The sequence below is a fragment of the Falco biarmicus genome, chromosome 7, assembly GCF_023638135.1.
Source record: "Falco biarmicus isolate bFalBia1 chromosome 7, bFalBia1.pri, whole genome shotgun sequence".
Taxonomy (NCBI): domain Eukaryota; kingdom Metazoa; phylum Chordata; class Aves; order Falconiformes; family Falconidae; genus Falco; species Falco biarmicus.
The window spans coordinates 50,542,087-50,567,480 of record NC_079294.1 but is presented as its reverse complement, the minus strand read 5'-3'; the positions used below and the strand labels follow the sequence as shown (position 1 = coordinate 50,567,480).

The window sequence follows — 25,394 nt, the reverse complement described above, 5'->3', positions numbered from 1 at the left end:
TTTTCTTCCCCCCTTTTATCTGTTTTCTAGTAGTGTGTACAAAGTCAGGGTTGGAAAGAACTAGCACCCTTTTGTGAAATGAAACCCATGATGAATTAAGCTACATGCCACCATACAATTGCTGGAACAGGTGTTGAACTTAAGTGACCCTATTAAGCTCACTGGGGCAGCACGAAGATGAGTGCAGGCTGTCATTTCCCACACATACACCATTGCCTCAGTTGCTTTTCCTTTTGCTAAAATAAGCTGCTGTGGGACTTTGTCAACACTTCCCAGCTCCAGTCTATTTATGTATAAAGTCAGGGGAGATTAACTGAGCAGTTACTTCACCCATGACTACGTATTTCCAAAAATACCTTTTTCCAAGGATTAGACACATTACTTGCATCTGTAGCTTTTATTTTTGAAAAAGTAAAACTTGCTTTCATGCAAAATAAAATATATCTGATTTTGCAGCTCTGCATTTTGCAGTACTAAAACACGACATGGAAGGACAGTACTACAAACTTGCCACAAGAGTTAACCAAAGGGCCTGAATCAAGATATTTAAATTGGACAGTCATAAATATGGATTTCTTGGTCATCTCCAACAGATACAATTTTGGACCCACTTCCATTGTATTTCACTCCCCAAACCTGCAAAAAGCACATGGGCAAGGTTATCAATAGGGCATGGAAGAAAAAAAAAAATCTTGACAGCATGCTGTCACAGTTGTTGACTACAACAAGCAGAAGAGGGAGGATTATTTAAGATCACCTTACTGGAGCTGGCCCACTTATGGCTTCTGCTTTAATAGCAGATGAGGTTGATGAACCAGAGGACACTGTCACATAGCCTGACACGATCTTACAGTCCACTTCTGACAATGGATTACAGATACTTGAAAAAGGCTGAAAAATCCTTGTCCCAGTTTACAAAAATAAAACCTAACATTTTCACTCTTGCACATCTCTGAAAAGAGTATGTTACAGTGCTGTCTGCAAAGAGGACAAGTGTTTTTCATGTAGACTGAGACATAATGACAGACCGAAGGATGATCCAGTTTATCCTTGGGCTAATTAAGACAGCCGCCACTTACCAGTGCAAAAGAGAAAAATTCAGGTCAGTCCTCTGGCTTAGGACAGTTACACAAGCAGTTAAGTGACCCCCCACCTCCATCGTGAGGATGGTACCAGCAAGAGTGAAGGCCACCCACGTTAACACACGGGACTGCAGAGTGGGTGGGTGCTGACAGCAGAGTGGGGGACTTGTACACCATTTGGCATTAATGCCTAAAAGCCAGCCTTCCCATGAGCTGGTACATCTGCCTTCCACAAACTTGGAAGATTACGGACAACAGTTAAAACACCACTGGAAATCCAATTCCACTTTGTTAAACCCGCCACGGCTGAAACGAAGGTTACAGTAAAAAAAGTACTATGGAAAAAAGAGCCCAAATAAAATCTGAAATAATTTGCTTTGTTACATCTTCCTCTATGGTTTGTTAAAAAATCGCATTGTTCTACTTAACACATAACATTTGGAAAGTAGATGCCTAACTTCCCTCATGGGTAACTATCACTGAGGAAAACAAAAATTAGGGTGTTACATTTGAGGAGGGAAAAGTCCGAAGTTTCAAGTGTGCTTTCAAGCATCTTTTTAGGTAATTCCATTCCTTTAAATAAGCATTCTACCCTACAGGCACATGCCATGTAAGTGACAGAAGTAAGACCGTAGACAAAAGATAAAAAATAAAGTCTGAAGAATGCTTTTGGCTACTCAGGATTGCCCTTATTTGGACTGGAAAAATTTAATTACATGGAAGAGATCAACCTACACAATTGGAGTATCAGTTCAGTTCAATATTAAGTGCCAAATAATCATGAACAACTTTTAAGATTTTCTTATAGCAGCCTGAAATTTAGCCCTGAAGCTATAGCACCAAGTTGAGGCACAAATGTGCACAATGACACAACAAGTTCGCCTGTGAGCAGTGACCCAGATAATTCAATAGCAGACATACCTGATCCTGGTGGTCGAAGAAAGTATGAACGCAGGTTCTCGTTCCAGCATCCCAAACTTTTACACTTTTATCAGATGAACTGGATGAAAAACAGTATTGGATCAATGTTTGAATTAGTAAGAATAACTCTAGTGCAAAGCTTAAAAGCTCTCATACGGTAGATATAAGAAACCTTCTTCCCCCATCAAATACAGGGATGAAGTAGCAAAGAAGTGCATCTTCTGCCAGGTCCCAGTTACCTTTAAAATACATTTACTGTTTCAGTATCTGCAACATGAAAATGAGACTCCCATTTTAGCCAGAACTCTTAGCAGCAAGTTCTTTGCATAACGTGTTACATAGACTCGGTGCACCAACTGCCTGAGCTGTTCTAAGAGTTAACACTGAAGTTCAGCTAGATTAATGTTCTACCACATTAGGTTGTACTGTTTAATGCTATGGCAATTTTTCAGCTGTTTAGAATCAAATTGCCCTTCTCTTAGATGTTCTTCACTTGTAGGGAAGTATGCTGCAATGGGATGACTTACACTATGAAATCCTATTCACTACAACTGGTATCACATCACAGATTGGCTCGAGTCTTTAATTGTAACGTATGCTATCCCATTATAGATTCCATGGTAATGTGTACACGTACTTTTTTATGATCCATCTTCCTTTATAAATATAAAGTTTGTTTGCTTGGGGTTTTTTTTCCCCCCAGTAAGCATAAACAAGTTAAATTGAATACCTGGAAACAAAATGGGTATCATCAGGACAAAAGGCTACGTTTAATACCCAGGATCCGTGACCACTTAATGTGCCTGCCAAGTTCGCATGTTGCCTGTGGAAAGAACAAATTTTCAATATTTGGTTTGCAAATTCCAGGGAAAGAGCAACAGGAATATAGCTAGTGCAGTCAGGAATGGCTCAATGCAAGGTCATGGAAGGTGACTTCTGGAGATTTGTTCATCCAAGCTGAACTGGTGTTACAACAGATTTTCCATTTCAAATGGTTAACATAAAAAGAAGTCACCAAGAGTATATATACATCGGTGGTCAAAACAGTTTCCCCACGAAGAAGGCAAAGTAACACAGGTTTAGGGGAGTGAAGATCACTGAACAGTGCCTTTTCCTCCACAGGGTCTTCCAAGTTTTTGCACAGTGCAAGAGAAGTAGGTCATAAATGATTTCTTGGGTACAGAACAGATGTTTAAGATGGGTAAACATAAACATGCAGGACTGATATACAAAAAAATTAGCCTGCTGCCTACAGGGCAAATATAGGGAAAGTAATTTGAAGGCTGTCATCCACCTATGCACTTTTTATTTAAAAACTATCTCAGGGCATAGTATAAAGAAGTCACCAGAAGCTGAAGGGAATTACAGAAGCAGAGGGTTTGATATATTTTTTGCAGTATCAGCCTCTCTGAACAGTTATTTTCCTTTTAGCATGTCTTGCAAAACAACTTACACATCGTAGATTTTGATGTAGCCATCATCTGAAGCAGTTACAAGTAACTGTGAATCTGGAGAAAATGTCAGTGAACGAATAGGCATCGCGTGACCTGAAATTCAAAGTTTTATATGGCTTAGAATGTAACTATTCCTCTTACTAATGGCAGTGCTTAAGAAGCCACACACAACACTGTTCCCTGTTAAAGCAACCTCTGAAAAGTCTTTCTCTCCATGCCTCTTGTGGGCTTCCTTGCACAACATAAAATGCAAACTGACAGTAATTCTGAACTTTGAATGTTAAGCCATGTCCACTGCAACAAAATCCACTGATCTGGATCTATTAGCTAGGATGTCATATTTTCTAATACGATTTCATATTGTTTAAGTGGTTGGGTTTTTTTATTATACAACTGCACAGACACTGCATGAACATTAAAAGCCCATTTAGCTGTTAGAAAAATGCACGTCTTCTACAACACAAAATGTTTGGCTGTTTTTTAAAACGGGAATAAAACTGATACCATAGTAAAAATCATACATGTGGCAGCACGCAATTGCCTTAGCTTCACTCCCTTGTACCGCACTACAATACAAGAAGGAACTGCAGTTCAAGAATTTAGGTAAGCATTACTGACTGTATTTTTTGAGATAGGCATTTTATGATGAAAGCCTGAGTTCAGGGTTTGCCTCTAATATTTCAAGTGATTTAAGTTACAGCACACTAAGTAACTGAATACTATCTAATGGACAGAAACATCAATTCATTTATGCCATGGCTGTTGTATCATACTCAGATTTGGCGTTATATCCTTTAATTTTGTTGAGGAAGGAAGCCAGAACTTCAGTACTGCAAATACACAAACCATTACCTTCTAGCGTATGCAGAAGTTTTCCAGTGGCAATATCAAAAATATTGATAATGCCATCTATCGCTCCACTGGCTAAGTATTTTCCATCTGGACTCTGTAATAAAACACAAAAAAGTATGCATTTAACAACAGTATGCATTTATGCTGTGCACCTCCCTGTCATTCTCTTGGCAACCTTTAACAATTATGATCTATGCAAGATACCTGGGCTCCAAAAATCCTAAAGACTTCAGTGGACTTACTCACAATATGTATATAAGCAAGAACAAGGTCTATTTTCCATATATGCAGTGGGGGAATATCATGCAGTTTATATCTGGAACTATCAAAGTATGGCTGTCATTTAGTATTACGTAGAGATAAACTGACAGGTGAAAACAAAAAATGTCTGATTTACAATGTATTACAGCAATAGCAATCTCATATAAGACATTATCAGTTGTTCTTCTTACATATGCAATGCTAAGGATGAACTTCCCTCTGGTGTCCAGTGAATATTCCTTCTTTCCAGTTTCAACACCAAAAATATTTACTTTTCCCACATGACTTCCTGTTGCAAGGTACTGGGAATCGGGTGAAAAAGCCAGGGACCAAGCATCAACTGTATTAAAAAGAAAACATCAGTTAGCTGAATACTGTTTCTATTTAGACATTCACACACACCACACACACACCCCATTTACTCTAAATACTCTAAACTCTACTATGTACTCTTAAGAAAGTGTACAAGCTCATGAAAGCTTACTTCCTTCAATGTCATTAATGGAGCATAGCTTGGGCCGTTTATTTCTAAGATTTTGGGCTGATATTTCTAAGATTTCTAAGATCTAAGAAAGATTACATTTTCTAACAAGACCCTGAGCTTATTAGACTCTCCTGTAACAATAAATTCAGAATTTAAGACGGCAATGAGTGAAGTGTAAATACTTTTCTCCTGGTACCAAACCAGTAAAAGAAAGCAAAACTAGTATGTAGCGAAGTACAGAAGATGCAGGAGAAACAGATATATGACTGTAACATAGATCAACAGGCCTTGCAACGGAATTCAAAAAGCCCTACCTTATTACAGCAGTACAACATATTTATCTGGCACAATGTAATTCACAGGGTTTTCTTTCCTATAAGCTTAATATTAACTACCTAAAACCTGCAAGATTGTTCTTAAATAAGGGACTGCCAGTGGACCAATGAAATATTTAGAGTAAGATCTTAGGCCCAGATTTCCAACTTGGAGGACATAACATTGATCCAGAGTTCAGCTTTACTGTGTTTTGACATGCTTACTCAGGACTGGATGTACTACATAAATAAGCATCACATATATGGCTCAAATTCAGTGCAGTGCAGTGCTTACGATGAAAGTTCAGGCTTTGTAAATCAATTTGAATAAGCATTTTAATTATTTTTTAAGACATCCTTTAATCAATACATCTGTAAAAACAAGCTGGCTTCCACTCTGCTTTATGCATCTAGCAAAAAGCATATCTAAATGTATCTGAAAAAGTGTAAGTAGTGTGAAAAAATACATGTAAAATTGCCTGATACTACTTTATGCTGAGTTTATAAAAATCACAAAGATTTTTGCAGACAAATAAAGATTTTATAAAAAAGGAAAAAACCAAACAATTTAGGGACCTCATATAGCCTAATTATACACTGTACAGTATATACTATCCAGAGTAAGTACACTTCATATGCAGAAAAAGCTAAACACTGATATCTTACCAGGACCAGCATCTATTGACTTGATTTGTTTGCCAGTTTCTAAATCCCAAAGGCGAATATGGGCATCTAGGGAGCTGGATGCTGCAATGGAGCCTGTGTGGCTGATATCCACAGATACCACGCCCAGCTGGTGACCCTCCAAAGTCCACTGTAGATCCAATTTTTCATCATTCCTTTTGTTCAAGGGAAAGAAAAGCTTAGTTATGAATAGCTGGGGGTAATTAACCCATCTACAACCTCAGACGAAACAAACAAGACAACCCACATTTCTCCATTTTCTTCAACAAATGGGGAATCCAACTTCACCCACAAAATGTGAAAATAGCTATATGAAAATAAATATGCAAATTGCTCTCTGTACTTAAGGGAAAGAACTGATACATCACTTGTTTGCCACATTTCTGCAAAGCATCATCTTAAGTTTGTAAGCAGTCCCACTGAAACATGACCATTACGCATCAATGCACCGGTACTTACACAGCAGACTGTCAATCTAGTAGCAAAGCACAAAATGCAACGACCAACATTTTCATAATTGCCACAACCAAGCTACTCATGTTACTGAAGTGAAGCACATACTTAATACTGCTTTGGCTAAGAGAACAATTTCTTCGCAAAAGCATACTTCAGTGTCACTTGTATAAGGGTTATGAGGATTTTTTTCAAACAGTAAGATGTCACTTCTTCTTTTACTCTGTTCTCATTATTCCTTTCACAGTACACATGCTCCCAATGCATTGTTTCATAAAAAGCTGCACATTCTAATTCTTTGGTTTAGAAATACAAGTTGTACTACTCTCTGGCAGACAATGTGTAAAATTTGGCTTGCATTTTCAGAAAGGCTTGCACTCTTTTAATAAAATTAAATAAATGTAATTGAATTAAAGCACATCAGAATGCTACCACTCCAAGAGAAAGCATGCACCAAATGAAGATAAGCTTACTCAAGAGATGTGCCAGGCTACCCCTTCCCTGATACAACTTCTAATTTCCCTGCAGATTGTGGAAATTCAAGACTGCTGTATCTCCATAGTGACTACTTCCAAGGCTTAGAACTGGTTAATACAGTGCACTTACCACTTCCAGACCTTCACTAGATCATCCAAAGAACCAGAGATCACTGTTTCAGAGCCATCTTTTTTATTTTTTCCCCAGGCAACTGACCAAATGGCATCATCGTGAGCTACAAGAGAATATAAACATAGAAATTAAAAACAAAGTGGTTTCTTTTGATGGAAGACAACTACCAGTTTTGGTCATGCTAAAATTCCTGCTTGTGATGTTGGCAATAGACCCCTGACTCTTCAGGTCTATCAGTGCTCCAAGAGTCTCCTCACCGCTGTCATTGTGATGTATTTTGTTCACCAAGGTCACTGCTGAAAAAACTGCATAGCTATTTCGGAGTTACTCTCATTTATACTTCATATAAGCACAATCCAAGTCATCTCACAAGTATATCCGCCATTACCGACTTTACATCATCCAAGAAGGCCAGTATTATTTAATACATGTCAGTGTTTTCTCACCTTGCTCTTGCTTGAAGAGAATACCGTACTAGAAAGAAAAAATAATTAATATTACATACGAGCAACCTAAAAAATAATTATCAAGCTAGCGATTAGTTTAATTAACGCTGTTTTTATTTACCTGTGTGGTCATGTCTTTACGGGAGCGGTCTTAGCAGGAACGCTCTGGAAAGAGAAAACCCATTAGGCTCAGCAGTAAGGCCCTGCCTCACGGACGGGCTCCGCAGCGGGGCCTGAGGGAAGGGAAGCGCCGCGCCCAGAGGCGCCAGCCGCGCAGGGGCCCGGCGCCGCCGCCTCCCCGCGGGGGCTCTCGCCCCGTCTTCGCCCTCCCGAGCCTCACCGGGCCTCCCCGCGCCGTACCGGGCCGTCCCGCACACTCAGCCCCGGGCCCACGGCCTCCGCGTCACCGCCGCACCGCGATGACGTGTCCTACCACCGAGAGCGCGGCAGGAGCGCCTCTCCCCACAGCCCTTCGCCGCCGCGGCGGGGGGCGCCTGCCTGGAGCTCTCTGCTGCCGCCGTGTGGCCGAGAGGGCGCCCTGCGGCCTCGTGGGCCCGCCGCCCTCCGTCGCCCGTGCCCCGGGGCGGCGGCCCAGCGGCCTCCGGCGCTCGCCGGCAGCAGCAGGGCCCCGGGCAGCGCCCGGCCGGGCTGTCCCTCGCCCCTTCCCGCGCCCGGGCGGCGTCAGCCTGGGGGTGCCAGCCCCGCGCCGGAGCGTGAGGGGATGGTGGCGGGATGGCGCCCGCCGTGCCCTGTCGGCCCTGCGCCGCGCCGCCCCCCTGAGGGACAGAGCCCCGGGCGGGGGCCGGGCCCCGGCTGTGCAGCAGGGACTGCCCGCGCCTGCGACAGAACCGGCAGCAGCGGCGCGGACTGTGGCGGGCGGGAAGGGCCGCGGGGAGGGGCAGCAGCGCCAGCCCCCGGGGGGCGGTGGGCTCGGGCCGGGCGGCCACGCCGTGCTGGGCCATGCCGTGCCGTGCGGGGTCATGCCGTGCCGGGCCACGCCGTGCTGGGCCACGCCGTGCCGGGCCATGCCGTGCCGTGCCGGGTCATGCCAGGCCGTGCCGTGCCGGGTCATGCCATGCCGTGCCGTGCCGTGCCAGCAGCTGCTCCCGGCACAGGCCGTGCCGTGCCCACTGCGGCTGTGGCGCCCCAGCCGTGCCCGGTGTGGCGGCAGCGCGGCGGTGGCTCTCCGAGTCATCTGCCCCTGAAAAACCAACCCAGGTGCGACTGCTGGGGAAACTGGAGGTGTTTTCATGTTGCTGCCTCTGCTTGAGTTAGGGGCGGGGGGGGGGGGGGGGGGGAAATGCCAGAATTAAAGTTCAGGAGAGTGAGTGAGATTCCCTGTGGCTTAAAATTACCGGCAAAGGATCCGCGGCCTTCCGCGGCCGGAATCGGTCCGATGTGGGCACAGAGCTCTTGGCGATCAGCGGCGCTTGCAGCTTGCCTGAGTAAGCACGGTAACCGCCAAACCAGGAATTCCCAGTGTCTTAACACAGTTCTGCAATTAAGAATGAAAATCTGGGTAAAACTCTTACACAGAATTACAGAATCCTTAGTTCTCTGATTATTTAGATTGAGCTTTCAGAGGATTTTAAGGCATACTGCTTTAATATATTGAATTTCAGAAATCTCATTTTCTTGTTACTAATCATGCCACAGTAAGCACTTTCCAAAAGTCAGAGAAATTACTCTGTTCCGATTTCTTAGCCGGATTCTCCTAATAATTCTTCCACGTAAATTTGTTCTCAAAACATAGTATTTTACCTTACATTTAAACGATCAGGATTTGGTTTCGCAATCCTGTATCGAGCGCCGCAGTACTGTAATATAATCTTTGACAGGCAAAGTGTTTCTAATCCCTCTGGGGTTTTCACGTCATGCAAAGTTCTTCTACACACCAGTATTGACTTTGTACATGGAACACCTCAGACCCGTGGCGTAAAGGTTGGTATTTTTCTCCTGCGGCGCAGAGTGAGATTGTGGGTTATTTCCTACATCCCTTATGACACAAATCTGTATTTGTTAAGGCTGAAAGCTGATTAGATGCTGCTTTGGTGCATCAGGAGGATAATCTGAAGCAAAGTGTGCCACATGTTTAATTTGTAGATAAACTGCCTCCTTGGAATGGTAACTGAGAGCGTGATTCTATGTTTGTCCTTGTTCTGGAGGACTAGCACGCTTTGTATCTATATAGATATTTCAGCCCTAATCGGAGTAATACTTTATGAGTGCATATGTATTTAAATGTCAGGTTTTTAAACAATGTTACAAGGAAAAAGCCTGATGTATGTAAAAACATTATGATCGCCCTGATATTGTGCTAACACAGAGAAGCGAATTAGGTCAAGTCTTTGAGATGCTATATAAATATTGCAGATGGCGTTTCCTGTCCCAAAGCTCAGTTGCAGAGAAATAACAGAGCAAAACACTTCGTTTCAAAAATAATAGACTGAGTGCCATTGTGGCCAGCTACGGCAATCACAATTCCGATCAGCATTCACAGTTCAGCACCTGCTCAGCCTTACACAGAAGACAAATGCCAAGTAAGCCGTGATTTATTACGGTCTTGAAGACACATGAACCTCCATAGAACAGTAAAGCTAGATAATTATCTGGGAGCTTCAGCTCTGCAGGTACACAAACACTACAGCATTCAAACGTTGTCAGACGTGTCAACTCCTCTCCCTCTCCACACTAAATAATTCACTTAATAGTCGGTTTGAGGAAAACGATCACGGTATTTAAAGTTCTGTGTGGTGTGTGCCAAGTGTGGGTAATACGTGAATATGTATTCTTGTGGTTATTAAGATGGAACGACCTTGTCAGTTCCAGACCTATGTGTAATGTAACTGTACCTGCAGAGGTTTGGATTCAATTATAGGTCCCTTTCAGGGCTGATCCGTCAATTTTGCGTTTGATTTTCCGTCTTAGGCTTCAGTGTCGGATCAGTCACAGAAGCCCGCAGGCGCTGCATAAACAAAGGGTGACTTCTCACAGAGCTTGGAGCCTGTGTGCAGATTTTTACCATCTGCCCGTTGTGGGGCAGCAGCATCAAGACAATCTCCACCTCTTCCCAGTAGCAACGAGTTGGCATTCACAATGAAACATTAATCATTCACGTCCTTCTGTGTCTGGGGACTCTGAACTGTTGTGGCAGGAGCAAAGAATCCTCTGCTTATGTTGCCTGATGTGCCTGTAGGAAACCATTAAGGGACTGCTCCTGGGAGTGAATCGGAATGGCATTCACACTGTTAGCTCATTCATTTCAGATATCTGTCCCCTCCATCAAGTTCCAGGAAGACAGTTACACACAGTACATATACCTTTGTCTTCAAAGAGTGCAAAAGCATGTATAATGCTCCCATCAGCACTGTAGTGCATTAGCGTCAGGGTAGTTGAGGCAAAAGCAAGAGCCACAGAAAATCAGATCCTAATACAGTCTGCAGTTCCACTTTTGAAGTTAGTTCAGTTGCTTGCATGCAGATTTGATAATATTTCTGCTTTGGGGTTTTTTCCCTCTGCTCACTTATTTCTTGGTTATATCTTTTTCAGCTGCAGTCCCCTTTCTTCTGTTTTCTTGGAACTTCATCTGCTTTTTCACTGATAGGTTGGTTTGTCTTTGATGGTCTCAAGCAGCTAAACTGGGATGTGGAGTCAAGTATAAAGTTTCCTGAAGCTCAGAGTTTCACATCAAGGCTTTGCTTTAAAACAATCTCTCCTCTTATTTTTCACACATCCATTGTAAAGGCAGTGCATGTTCCAGGTGACGGCACCACACCCAGCCACCGGGCTTTATAGGATACAGAGTTGGAACTGCACACACATCACTAGTCCAAGTGCTGGCCCAAGCAGGGAAATGATATAATGGAGAAGCTCTTCTTCAAGATTCTGAAACCAAGTCCAAATATTAATGACATTCTTGCCCTGTGAGTTAACGAAGGATCATTATCCCATTTCACAGATGGGTGAAATCTGAAGCAAGGTGACGAATTTAGTCAGTGGTAGCTCAAGGAGTGGAACCCTTTTCTCAACCTATTGGTATGTGCTCTAACTCAGTCTGTACCTACACATTGACATTGCTTTAAGCTTACACTTAAATATTAAATTGCTTCTCTAGCAAGAAAGCAAGCCTTTCAATGTCTTCAGTCAACAAGGAGTGAAATGTTCTTGGGACAGACAAAAACAGAAAAGAAAACCAAAACTGCCAGAGACAGAGCCAAACAGGAATGAAAATGATCGCGCTTGCAGGGAGGAATTTGTCTGTCTGGCACTGTGCATTTCCACCCCAAGCTGTCCTTGCCGGGCACTGGTCAGGGGAAAGCTCAGCCCGGAGAGACTTCCCTTCAGAATGGATGAGGTTTCTTCAGACTGCATGCAGTGGGCAGTGAGATCGGAGTGAATGAACAGCTGCTGCGAGGAAGGAAAGAAGAAAATACAACAGTTAATTAAACAAATAAATCCTAAAAGCTAGACTCCTTTTTCCATGGAAGCAACCTCATCTCCACCGTCACCTGCAGAGAAGACAGAAGTTAGATGTAATTACAGGCCTTTTAATCTCCTGCTTATGGCATTTATAGGTCAAAGGGAACCTTTCAGAGCACAGTTGTTTTGAAAGGAGTAATAAAATAAACCAAAAATAAGCAAAAAGCATTGTGCTTCATGAGAGATTTTCTAACAGTTGGTCTGTGCTTGATGATAACTGAACCCAGACATTATTCTCACCCTATCTTCTCTTTGTTCTTGTGAAAAAACTTCAGTTCTTCCTTTATTTATTTGCTGTATTTAATCAGAATTATTTTATTCTTGATTTTGTTCTCTCTTGCAGCCTCTCATTTTTTATGGGGCAAGAAGTGGGTCAGAGGGTTTCTAAGACCTCAACATGAGCCTGAAATGTTGAATGTCTATATAAAATGCAAGTACAATAAAAGAAACATCTGGTGCTCATCTGTCAGGATTGGAATAACGCCCTTTAAAACATCATGCATGTAGTAGGGACTTGCTTTTAGAAAGCACAAAGTTGCAATCCATCCATCAAATGTAGCAATAAGACTTTTCTGTCCAGCATGATGAATGTCACATGTTTTACCAAAATTAATGTCCCTTGCTATTGTGGCTTCAGATACACATGACAGCTAGTGACCTGATGTACCGAAACTGAAGGACTTAAGCTCTATGGAAATATTTTTGGCTGTCAGTTAATAATTGTCTGTTTAGTTGTGAGCAACTAAATAAAAAACACATAATCTAAGCCACTATTTGAAATCTGATTGTGTACTTTCTACTCTGGGATCCATGCCTGATGCTGTAGAAGAAGATGCAGTAAGAAACACATGCATATTGGTAGGCTTTTCTGTGCCAAATGTCGCCCAAGTGATGTTCAATTCTCAAATGTGAATGAATGTCTGCAGTTATTACCTGTAAAAAGCAAGATACTATTCTCATAAAGCAAGAGTATGAAAGCATCAGGGATCCCATGCACTAGAATGCTAGTTTTTCTACTTGCATCTGGGTCATGTGAATGTATGGAGGGTGGTGGCAAAGACAACAAGAGAAAGCAACTTTTTTTTCTGGTCTATGTAGATGAATGTTTGAATAGGTTGCTGGACTGGGACACAGGGAGGAAGAAAGGAGTTTCCTCCACCTGCTGCGGGACATTCTCTGCCTGACCAAGCTGCTCACAATTCACTATTGCTGGAATGAAGGCATCATGGTCTCTGGGTACATCGTGTGCTCCACTGTAAAATGTTACTAATTTTATGCTTCTTAGGGATACTATTTTTTGAAAAACAACCAATCCATTTAGCAGGTAAAATTGAGTGGGGAGCTGGAAACTGACCTGGCAATGTGGCACCTTTGGAACTTCAAGGGTCTTTTTGGTATGAAAAAGTTTTATAGGATCAAATATAGAAGACACGACACTGGCTTTTGAGAATAATTAGTAAGAAAACTCAGGAATAAAACCTTTCATTCATTGTTAGTAGATGCAAAAGTTTGTCATAATTAGCTCAGATACCCTCAGAAACCTGTAGTTATATTTAGTAAGTGTTTGTTCCTATGTATTTTTGTGTCACGGTCTGGAATATATTTACATAAATAGGCACTTAGATCTTCAGTGCCCGGTATCCATTTGCGTGGGTTGCTGGCAGGCAGCTACATGGATACACTTGGCTCAACCAGCCAATTACTTTGCCACTTATCTTCATGTCACTGCCCTGCTTTGTTATTGCAGCCTTCAATGCCACTTCTGTCTTCATCAACACTGTCTCATTCATGCTGTTTGCTTTGATGACTTTGCTGGGCAACCTCTTTCGTGTTCTTGTCTCCTTGTGAGAGAGGCTTATTCTTCTTCAGTTTGCCTGCTTGGCTCACAAACCCTTGTGAATCAAATTGACGGTATTAACCTTACACAGAGGAGCTATGCTGGAGGATAAACGCCACTGCTCTGCATGCTCTGGCTCCCATGGCAGTCAGCGGGAGGAGGACTAAGCATGGCACATCATGCAACAGTACGTCTAGCTACTTCTGGATGAGGTGCTTGAATCAGACAATGTATGTTTGTTAAATCTGTGTCAGTTGCTGGCTGTGAAAGCCCATTTTACAGTGGTGATTCAACATACCATTTCTGCACGGCAAGGGCATGTGTTCATGTCTCACGGATTTTACTAGGTCCTGAGCACATGTTCAAGTGTGTGCTGAATTGTTTCCATAAATACCTCAGATAATATGCTGTACGCTTTCCCCTGCTATTGTGAGTTCCCATCATAGGTACTTCATTCACATTTGATGTCGCACCAGTGATGGGTGTTTCATATAATGAATAAAATTCCTGACTTCTAATGAGATGATTATTTAACTAGTTTGGTCCCCCTGTGTTTAGCAATGTGTTAGTGACGTGAGCAGAAGCATGGCATGAGGAAATAACAGATTTTGTATGTGAGGTAGTCATCCTCGAGGTCTCAAGCTTTCTAAGTCAGACACAGAACCAACCAACCAAAAAACAAAAACAACAACAACAAAAAACCCACACACACACCCCCCCAAAAAAAAGAAAAAAAGAAAAAAAAGAAAAATGCTGCCTGATTTCACTGTGACTGGCGGATTTTTGCCAACAGCACAGAACACTGTATTGGAATTTGGACACTGTGATCCCAAGGAAATCTTCAGTTCTGTGTGTTTTCCCTGACAAGAAAACTTATCCTTTGAGAACTGTAACATTTGTGTTAATTTATGAGGTGACAACTCGCACCCTGTGCTCTTGACAAGAGATTCATGAATTTTGCTGGCTTGGAAATACCATCTAAAACGCAATGTCCTTTCCAAACTGGACTTGCAAGTTCCCAAAACCATGGTAGGAAACTTCTGAGGAAAGGTTTTCTTCAGCGATGGATGCATGGAAAATACTGAGAGTGCAATGTTCCCTGTGGTGTCTTGGCCCTCAGGAGCAGACTTAGAGGTATCAAGGGTGAGGAACCCTGACGTGCTCATCATATGATGTTTGGCAGGGGTTAGTGAGTGGCTTTTGCACTGTGCAGGAGTCAGTGCCCTCTGTGTCCCTCCGAAAGAGGCCAGCTGGCTTGTGCGGCTGTGCTGCGCGGTCCTTCCATCGGTGACCCAGTTAGCTGCAGCTCTTGGTGCTCCTTGTGGCGTGGAGTTGTGTGCAACGCGTCGGTGTGCGTCTGGTCTGGGCCAGAGCTGATCCTGCATGAAAACAATTACCTGCTGACCCCCAAACTCTGACGTCAGGAATGAAGAGAGTGAGCTTTCAGGCCCTTGCCATGCGCCGTCAGGTTCCGTGCAGTGCAGTCTGTAGCTCTCATTTACTCGTCGTAGTTCATATCTTGGTTACTGGCAGGCACGTAGAGGTTTATTGTTTGAGGTACTGCAGTCACCATGAAAATGACTGGGATGCTTCAAATTTTATATGTATTATTAATATTATTAACAGTAAATATAATAATAATTAAAATAAATAAATAAAAATTAATTGCCTAAATTAATAAATAAATAATATAAATTTTTAAGATTGATATTGATAAATTAATACCATTGCTGGGTATTACTGTGATATATGGTGTCTCACAGTAATAGCATACGGGACCGGTACAAGTCCATGACTGGCAGTTTCACACACAGAAATTTTACTGCTGAGCAAGGTAGTAGCAAAAATACGTGAGTGTTGGCCAGCACAGCAATCACCGGCCTAGTGCAAACAGACAGACAGAGGTCTGGTTCTTGCCCACACGGACGCGATCTTAGAAAGCAGAGAACTGTAGTTTTGGCCCAGTAACTCAGTACTGAATAAGAGAAAGGAGAGCAGTGCTCCTGTCTGGGTTGCCATTACGAATGGGGGTCTGTGAGAGTGGATCTTTTGCGCTTCTGAACTAAGCACATACAAGTGTGCTCAGGTCCTGACCCAGCAGCATATTTAAGCATACACTAAGTGTTTTAACGCTGAAGTGAAAGTATTTTGAAGCATGATGCTTAAGTATTTTGCTGGTTCTGAGCTTTACTAACAGGAGATGAAGGTAATAAACGCTCTCTCCCAACTCCTCAGTGAAGATTGTTGCCCAAATCCTGAAGAACCAATTTTAAGGAGATGTTTTAGGCTGATGTTTTGCCAAGGTCAGTATCTCCAGTTCCTAGTTGGAGATGCTCCTAGGAGAGTCTCCAGGCATTTTGATAAAATGTGTGCAGGTTTTGGGGCCCTCTGTGAGAAAAGTCACTTTTCAATATTAAAGGTGCTCTATCAAACATCAGAAGAGAGAACGGGAAATGCAGCTTCATAGCTGGGTGGTCTATATATTGGCACATGATCCTCTGCAGCAGTTTTAGATTGTGAAAAGCAGCTTTTCCAGCACGTGTTTAGAATTGGAATAATTTACAATGTGAAGAAAAAACAAATTACAGATTTGCAGTGTAAGTATCAAGGACCAATCGTCTCCTGTTTCCAAATACTGATTCCAGGTTTCGGCTTCTGAGGAGCTGAGCAGTGCCCAGAAGGCAGCCTTTGCTGGGAGAGTAATGCACAAAAGCTAAGGGAGACTTAGTAATATGAGGTGGAATCTGATACACTTTGGAGCCTTAAGTCCTGGATAGCTAGAATCCAGTCATCCTCCTCCTGACCCTGTAAGTGGAAGAGTAGTAAACCTGGCTGGCTGTTTATCCTCAGCACAATGAACAGCTTCTTTTCCAGAGATGGGAAGTTCCTGGGTTTATTATGTGTGGTAATAGAAATATGTTGCAGCAATTGCTGATGAGGTGCTGATTTAAAGACTGTAAGTCATGGGTTTCAGTGGACAGTTTTACCTTAGAAAGACTGAATAATAGCAGAAAGATCACTGTGATGTCTTCAGTGATCAACATCTTGAATTTGAGAGCTAGGATTCCTCCAAAAGCAAGTGGACAAAATTCAGTTGTTAACAGAGTAAGTCTGTCTGTGCGGATTTTACATTGCCTAGCTCCTTAAAGAAAATACCAGCTTGCTGAGTAAACACAATCCCCTTTGCTTTGCCATCTTTGCATTGCACAAATTCTTTTTGTTGTTGCTGGTCTGGTTTGTTGGGGGTTTTTTGTACGAATTGGGTCACTTTCCAGTCTCCTTGCATTAGAGCATGGTAACAAAATCCAATGTGACAGTTCCCCAAACATTCCAATGTTTTCAAGAGGGAGGTGTAAGGCAGCAAAGAAAGGCTCTGCCCTTGAAGGAATTTAATCTCTTGGAAAACACAATCTCAGTTCCTTCCAAGCGCTTCATTGACCGACTTTTCAGCAAACTGCTGAAAACCTAATTGGACTATGTTTTGATTGGTAAAGCAGATCTGGGAGGCAGTCCATAAGGGAAGGGGAAGATGAGCAGGGAGATCTGAGATACACCCCCAGTTAGGGTGGACTGACCATCCTCTCAGGCTGATCTAACTTTCTCAGACTGCTACACTGTGCAAGGAGAAAGGAGACGGCCCCAGGCTACTGCTTCTTTCTTTACCTGCTTTTCTGTGGTGAGGTCTAGCTACTGCAAGTCGAGTAGACCTCAGCTGAGGCAAGAGGAGCCGAGCTGGGCAGTGTGGGCAGTACTGGGCTCCAGGGAACCAGAGCTCCAGCACGTTTAATGGGGGAGAGGAGGCTGGAGGGAGGGGGGAGGGTGTGCTCTCTGCTGCCCTTGGCACTGCTGCAGCTTGCTGTCCCGTGAGTGGATGCTGCTGCACACGAAGTGGCTGGGGGTCACGACTACCCCTCTTTCCAGAGTTTCTTTCATCCCTTCCTCCTCTTTTAGGTAACTGCCCAAAAAAAGAACACAAGAAATCCTAGGGTTTGCTAGATGGTCCTGCCCTAAGGCGATCCTGTCAAGACAACACATTTTTTTGACATCATGCCAAACTCCTTGCAAGAACAGCTATAACCTTTCCTCTTTGGAGTTTTTGTTTTTACCTCTGATGAACCCAAAGTCCATGACCCATGTTCTGCAACACAGACCATATACTGAATTCTGATCAGAGACATGTTTATCTCGGGATTAAGGTTTTCAGAACGTTAGTATCATTACAGTGCATTCCACTGCAAACACACATGCTCAGATAAATTAATGCTGTAGGCAGAATATTTGTGGTTTAGGTGCGTTTTTTCTTGCAGAGTTGTTATAATTAAAAGCACTGATATCAGAGGTCCAGGAATGTAAAACTGGCATCTCTTGCCATCCTATATGAGGCCTATGTGAGATAAAGGATTCATGTGGAGTGTAAATAAAGTTTGCACCAGAAGACAGTGAGCACTGCAGAAAATCAGGATGTAAACATACAGCTGAAACAGAGAAGGAAGAACAAACCTGAGGATTCGGAGTGAATCCAGAGACCCCATTCTAGTAGGTGAGTGCAGATTTCTTCTGGAGATCCCCTTCTCTGTGTAGGGGCGAATGTTTCCTTGATGCTTCTGGCTCCCCACTGTTTCAAAGGAAATGCATTCTGTGTGTAGCTGTAGTTGTTCAGTTGTACTTGGAGGTAGAACTGACCTTGTAAAATGAGTGTAAAATTAGTAACAGCATACAATTATTAAAGCATATTTGTTGAATAAATCTCTTTCTTGCCCATCTTACATTACCTCTGAGTAACGTCATTTCCTACTACAGTTACAACTGGAATCGCTGTACTTGTATCTCCCAGGTCTGTCTTTTTTCATTAAGGCCTCACAACCAGCTGAAGTTCAATCTAGCCAAAAAGAGCTCCTTATCTTCCCTATACCCTGACTCCCTCCTTCCTTTCTGCCTTAAGTCCATTTCTCTGTGTTTCCCAGTCGCTGAGGAAACCATAATCATTCACTGTATTTCTCAGGTCTGTTTCTCAGACTTGGGCTTCACATTGGACTTGCCTCTTTTCTATGTTATTATAAGTCCGTCTCTAAGGCTTGTAGAGTCTTTCTCCGTAATAGCTCTGTGGTTATAACAGCCACAGGGCTAAGCCTTCATCCTGGGACTTGAGTCTCTGCTGCTGTAATATTCCTTTCTCTGTCTTGATGCTTTGGATTGCTTTATCCAGAATGATTTTGCTATAACCATTCTGATTCATCTGTGCAGACTCACTTGTTCTTGTATCTTTATCACACTAAGCATAAGCTACTTGTCTTTGCTCTCAAGACCATTTGTAGCTACGAACCGTGGCCCTTTTATCGTCTGTCACTCGGTGTAACAGGTTCTGCAACGATCATGGTAACAACAGTCATGGGATGGAGTCTGCTTCTCTTTTTCACATGCAACAGTATATTACTCCTGGAGTAGCCTCTTTGGTTTCAATCGGCGTACTTGAGAGATTGCATACAACCCATTCTGAGCAAGGTTAGGAAAATCTGCTCTGAATTATTATTATGTAATAAACAACGTCCAGATGAAATAATTGGATTGATTTCAAAATCGGTATCCTTTGAAATAGTAAAGTAACAAGAACAGATGTATCGTCATGTTAACATGCATTACAAATGGAGTAAATAGATGCCTGAGCCGGAATGCCCTGACTGTTGTAACATCCATCAGCTCATGTTTTATAATAACAGGGGTAAGGAAACCATGAATAATTAGCATAATAAAATAAAATTATATACAATGAGAACTATAATACTGCACCATTAGCTAGTTTAGAAAGCTTTCAGAGACAGATATAGATAGACTTAAAATTGCACTGGTGAACAATAAGCTGATATATTAATCTTTGATATCCCTGTGCCCAGGGCTACCCTCTTTGCAGTCAACCTCTTTGCAGTCAATAGTAGCCAGTCTTGGTAATGATGAAACTGTTTAAAAATGAGCATTAATGGAGACTTAGTTAAGCATCATCAAGTAAACTAGAAGTAGCTCTTGTGGCCACAGGGAATCACGCAATCATTGAGAGATGATTGGATTTAACAGTTTTGCTGAACAAAACAGCTCCTTTCAAATCCAAGATGCAGACTTTCCTAGAACAGCAGTTGGAATTCTTTGCTGTTTGGTTTGTTTATTTGTATAGTGGGTAAAGATCTGTTTCTGTGTATATTATGCTTTATCAGAAAGGTAACACTACCTACTTTGGAGTAGATAATAACTAAAAACTTGGTGACTACTAACGTTTATTTTTTAAATGGTGTAGGGTGAAAAGCAATGGTTTATGCAGACTCCATGATGTAAAAAATACATCTTAAACTCTGAAAGTGGCACAAATAAGTCATTAGCTGCTTTCTTTATAATTTCCGTTTGAATATATTCCCCCATTTTCAATTGCATTAAGAGTTCAGTTACGAGTACCTTTCTAAGCTGGTGGGAAAATGCTCTTTGTATGTGAATGTGACATGCATTTAATGAAAGGGATAGCAAATTGCTCAATTTTTATAATGTTCCAGATAAAATACTGCCTTCTTATAAAAGCTTGCTTAACAGTGAAATCAGTCTCATAGGTAAAGTATTATCATTCTAGCTGCAGGATTGCACCATTCGGTGTAGGGAAAAATGGTGAGGAGGTGCTGTATACAAAAGTGTACGTATGTGAAAGACATTAATTTGGGTTTTGGCAGGTGAAGTTCATAGAGATCAGTACAGTGACATCCATTCTGGTAGGAGTTAATCTTCGCAGGACAGATCCAAGTGGAGGAAAACTAATGGTTTCCTAAAGCAGCAGACCATATTAGCATTTGCAGCGGCAGTCTGTGCGCCTGCCACATTGCCCCGCAGTGCTTTATACCACAGGGGTTCCTCTAGAAGCGTGCAAGTACAGCACTCTCGTCTTTGTTTTCTATTCGTGCCTGACCCAGAGGCGTATTCTGTCAATGTGCTTTCCTGTGAGGACAGGGATAGAACAAGGATTTTTAAAACGTGATTTCCACATTTTTTTTCCTTACTGAATTCCAATTCTGGCATCTCACTTAAAAGTGTGACTTTGCTTTCATGCTGTCACTGTAAATATGTGCTATGAGAGTGAGATACAGCAGGCAGAAAATCTAATCAATTTAAAGCAATGCGTTTAGAACAGAAATAGGTGCTGCATGGAGTCTTACTGTAGGTCTGTGGCTTTGCTACCACTTCTAATTTTTTAAATGCTTTACTCTATACTGTTTATTTGGTAAAGATATGAACAACTAAATGCTGTGACCCTGCTACCGCATGCCCATGGATTGCCACAGTGACCATGCACAGTCCTGGTTAAGATTCACTAGATTTCCCTCTCATCTCCAAATTGAAACTAACCCCATAGGGCAGAGCTGGATCCAGAGGGAACTGGAAGAAAACATCAGGATTTACTGGGCCTTACATTTCACAGGGTAAAGAATCTGAAAATAATATCAGAAGAAATTTTTTCTCCAATTCTTTACATTTACAGGAATTTGTAGGACAATTACAGACAGATATGATTTGTTTCCTTAATTTGTGGCACCTTAAATTACATCAGTTTTATGTAAAAATAATATTAAGATACATGGTATTATCTACAGTACTATTCTTTCAAATTGCAGGCTAAGGGAAGTGATTTTTCTTTGTATTCTTCTGATAAACTTCCAAATATACATTCTTTCTTTTTGTACACGTACAAATGAAACAGCCTGGGGGAGATGCCAAGAACTTAAAAACTGTTCCAGTGTGTTGGCTTGTACGCTTGATGGCTTTGTAAAGTAAATGTTTCTGATACTCCTGTTGTCTTTCTGCACATGCATACAGTGCTACCCTAATATTCTCATCTGCTACAACATTACATGGTGTCTAGAGATCACAAAGAGTCACTCGAGCAGAGCTACTGCAAAACAAGCAGAGATATCATGAATAAATGACCTTCTCTTTTCTACTGCTGTCAGTGCCCAAGGCCAGGAAATGAAAGGTTTTAATCTGTTCTGAAAGCGGAGTGTTGATGTGCTGCTGTTGGGCTGTGACAAGCAGCAGTAAACAGTCTAGTCACAATAGTCAGGACTGTCATGCACTTCATCAGTGCTGTACGAGCTCTAGCTGGCCTTACAGACTATTTACATTCCACTTTTGATACACATTTAGAATTGGGAGACCATGGTGCAGATCTTTTTTTTCCAGCTCATTAATGGGTTTATTGGGAAGAGCTAAGGTCTGTGCTAGGAAAATCAAGTTACAAATCCTGCAAGGTACTAAGGGCTTTTAATTCTTGCTTCAGGAAGCATACGGCAGTACTGCTTCAGCTGGAGTCCCACACAGGTAGTCAGCTGTCTGTTTGTCTTTCCAGTCTGTCACTTATCCTTTCTGCTCCTGTCTCACTTTTCATTGCCGTTGTGAGTCTGTTTCGTATTTAGCACGGTGGCCCACCTACTCTTCTTGTCGGATGTAATTAATGTCACAGCATCCACAGGAAGGAATGACATTTGAGAGCTGGCTGCACAGACTGGTTCCCTCAGCAGGATCATACAGTATGACTAGTCAAATACTTCACCTTTTTTTTTTGCCTAGCCTTTTCCAAAGTTGGGAGCTCTGTCTGAAACGTGTGCCAGCTGAACTGGCCACGCAAATCATGTCAGATGCATGAGATAATGGCTTAAGCCAGCAGTACGTTACATGTATTTATGGGCTTTCTTCCTGCCCAAAGTGAGTAGTGGTGTGACATGCTCTGTACAGTCAGTGTCACACCACTTGCTGCATGTGAGCATGGTACAACTAAGCCTTTAGAACCGTCAGATAAAAGAGAGTTGGAAACCTTTAGCCAGCAGCAAACTGTGCTGTCACAGGCATTAGACTAAAGAACCCGGGAAGAGCATTAGAGATTGCTGTGGAAGTGTGTCCTGCCTAATCACAGCCACAGGCAGCGTCTTTCTGAAGCAGGAAATAAATCATCGGAATGAAGGTCTGATTTAGCAGCAGAAAGTCAGGAGGCATTTATATGCTGTTTACCCTAAAAGGGATGGTGAACCTCGCTTTTTGCGTCTATAATTGTTCTAACGAGTTAATGTAAATGTTTCATTATTAAGTCCATGGTGCTTAGCCCATTTTGCAAAGGCAAATATTGTTTCTGGAACTGGGATATCTCAAAATCATAAGCAGTAAAGTGGTGTTCTTTTGCAGAGAGGTTTCCTGGTGTCACTTGAGAAGACCAGCAAACCTCTCACACAAATAAGAGCGGAAAAAGACAATTGTAGCTGGTGTCACAATCCGTCCTTGTGTGCCTTGTCAGGAGAGCACCGTTCCCTTGTGACCGAACCAGTGCTGAATCCTGCCCACCAGCTCTTAGTTCCCTCCCTTGTCAGCGCTCGTGCCCCTTGGGTTTCACCCACCCGTATGGCTCCTGCATCTGGGCCTGCAGGCGAAGGTGTTTGGTGGCCCATAGGCTGATTGCCTAAGCATCGCGCCAGCTGTGCCACAGCTGCTACACCTGTGCCACAGCCTACTGAAATCCACAGCATATCAAGTCCTGAACAGACACTGAGTTTGAATTACTAGAGCACAACAAGCTCCCGAATACAGTTGAGTTGCCTTGATCTTTACCGATCTTTCCCTCCTGTTTTGGACCACAGACAGCCCAGTCATCTTTCTGCTGATAGTGGAACGTCTCTTTGTTCAGAAAAGCAGCCTCCATTACTAAACTCTCTTCCCCTCTAAGTTGGTTAGTCTGAGTCTTTTCGTTACTACTACTCTAGTAGCTGATCACGGAAGTTCAGAAACAAACCACCAACAACAAAATTAGAGAGTCCATTCCAGGTCAGTGGTATTCTGGGCAGAACTCCTCCTGTTCCAGAAAGGAAGATGCATTCAGCTGAGTGGCTTTCTGTCATAGCTCATTAAGCAAAATCAAAATTAATCTGTATGCTACAATTTCTTTATTTCCAGATGTCAAAATCTTGAGTTATGTCTCTGACATATGGGCTCCATTTCTCTGTAGCAATTCTGTTTAGCCTTGTAGACTTCTTTTTAGCAGAGGTTCAGCAGCCTGGGTCCTAGATATATACATTGATCTGTTTGTGCCAAGAAAATATCATTCACGATTATTTATGAATGAAAAGATGTAGACAGAATTACATCTGTAGCATCTGGTATAATGGGGACTTTAATCTTGGCAGGGCCTTTTTAATGTAATATTAAAAAACAGTGCGTAGTTGAAAAAGATTAGCGTTGTCCGTGTTCATAGGCCTTTTTATGATTTAGGTCTGGCTGTTTACATGGAACTATTGAGTTTTTCTTCTGGGTGTAGACTTAGTATTGCTTTTAAAATGTGCTCATAATGACATTTCTGCTTTTGTAGACTGTCTGCCCAGACACAAACACTCTAAATGATAGAACAAACAATGCCGTTCTTTTTTCCTTTTTTTTTTTTTTTTTATTTCTCCCCGCTTTTAAAGGGAGAATCTCTTGTATGGGTTGCAAAGCCATAGCCATCTGACGCTCTGGTGGCAAAAATTGAGTTCAAATGAGGAAAGTGCTCTTTATTCAGTGACCCAAGGCAATTAATAGTAAAAAGGAATTGTTTAGCTTTTTACTTTAAAATCTGCAGTTTGGGATTGCTGTTTAGATTTCTCAAATGGAAAGATGATAATGCTCTTTGCAAAATAAACTGATATGACATTGAAATAAAAATTTAATTACCCCTGCAGCTTCACTGTGGCCCCTTTTTCTGCCACCTCTGATCTGAAAAGTAGAGAGATTACATCAGCACAATCAAGTTTAAAGTTCAGCAGTTGCCCTCTGATAGGGGAATACAGATCTATTGTTTGTGGGTCAGCTTTTATGAAGATGCCCTCCTGAAATGCAGTTGTAGTGTTTCACCTAGTCTTACTTGGAGAGTTGATGTCTTGAAATAACTTGACATAATATCCTGTCCTTCTCCCATGTTTTTCCTGTTAACATTATTGATGGAAGATGCTCATAGGAAACTGCTCAAGGCCGAACGCATCTGGGATGCAGATGGAAGAGCTACGTGGGGGTGCAGCGACACGAAGCTTGTTCTGCACTAGGTGGTGCTGATGGGAGAACTACAGCCTCTACTCCTCCAGCAGATTTACTGCCATCATCTTTAAAATAAGAGTTCAAAGACATTCTGAGATGTACAGAACGGATTTCTTAGATTCTTAGATTTTGAATGGGCTCTTTTGAGGAAGGGGCTCTTGAGAAAAATGAGACAAACTCCGTAGGGAGTTACTTATTTGTACTAATGGATTGTGTGAATGTAAAAATGTCTGCTGTTCCTAATGGACTGAAGCCCCTAGTAGTATGCCCCCGTATCTCTGATATCTCTGAAAAGCCAGAATTTCTGCTTTTCCAGGTCGTATTATACGAAGATCCATCAACCTGTACATCCATTCAGAACATCAAACTTTTTATGTCTTACCTAGAGAAAAGGGAAAGAATTTTCAAAAATAGGTACTTCACTCATAAGCACTTTTGG

At 42.2% G+C, this 25,394-nt stretch overlaps 1 protein-coding gene across 2 annotated transcripts; it reads right to left on the bottom strand.

Moving 5' to 3' along the window:
* Positions 1-388: 388 nt before the first annotated feature.
* SKIC8 (SKI8 subunit of superkiller complex) lies at positions 389-8,320 on the bottom strand. Of its 2 annotated transcripts, none has more exons than XM_056346417.1 (11): positions 7,921-8,320; positions 7,682-7,725; positions 7,561-7,588; positions 7,112-7,217; positions 6,035-6,207; positions 4,762-4,910; positions 4,310-4,403; positions 3,457-3,550; positions 2,734-2,826; positions 2,004-2,082; positions 389-636 (listed from the first exon to the last, which is right to left on the bottom strand). In XM_056346417.1, exons 2-11 carry the CDS (start codon positions 7,691-7,693, stop codon positions 547-549), a joined length of 918 nt encoding a protein of 305 aa, XP_056202392.1. In that variant the 5' UTR covers positions 7,694-7,725; positions 7,921-8,320; the 3' UTR covers positions 389-546. The 2 variants fall into 2 exon arrangements, with proteins under 2 accessions (XP_056202392.1, XP_056202391.1); XM_056346416.1 differs by having other exon boundaries at positions 7,901-8,319.
* Positions 8,321-25,394: the final 17,074 nt, after the last annotated feature.

Excerpts from the sequence above, each read along its gene's own strand:
- SKIC8 (XM_056346417.1), bottom strand. Across the intron at positions 3,551-4,309 it reads ACTTCTGCATACGCTAGAAG|GTCACGCGATGCCTATTCGT; the intron begins GTAATGGTTTGT and ends TTTGAATTTCAG. Across the intron at positions 2,827-3,456 it reads TACATCAAAATCTACGATGT|GCAACATGCGAACTTGGCAG; the intron begins GTAAGTTGTTTT and ends TTCTTTCCACAG.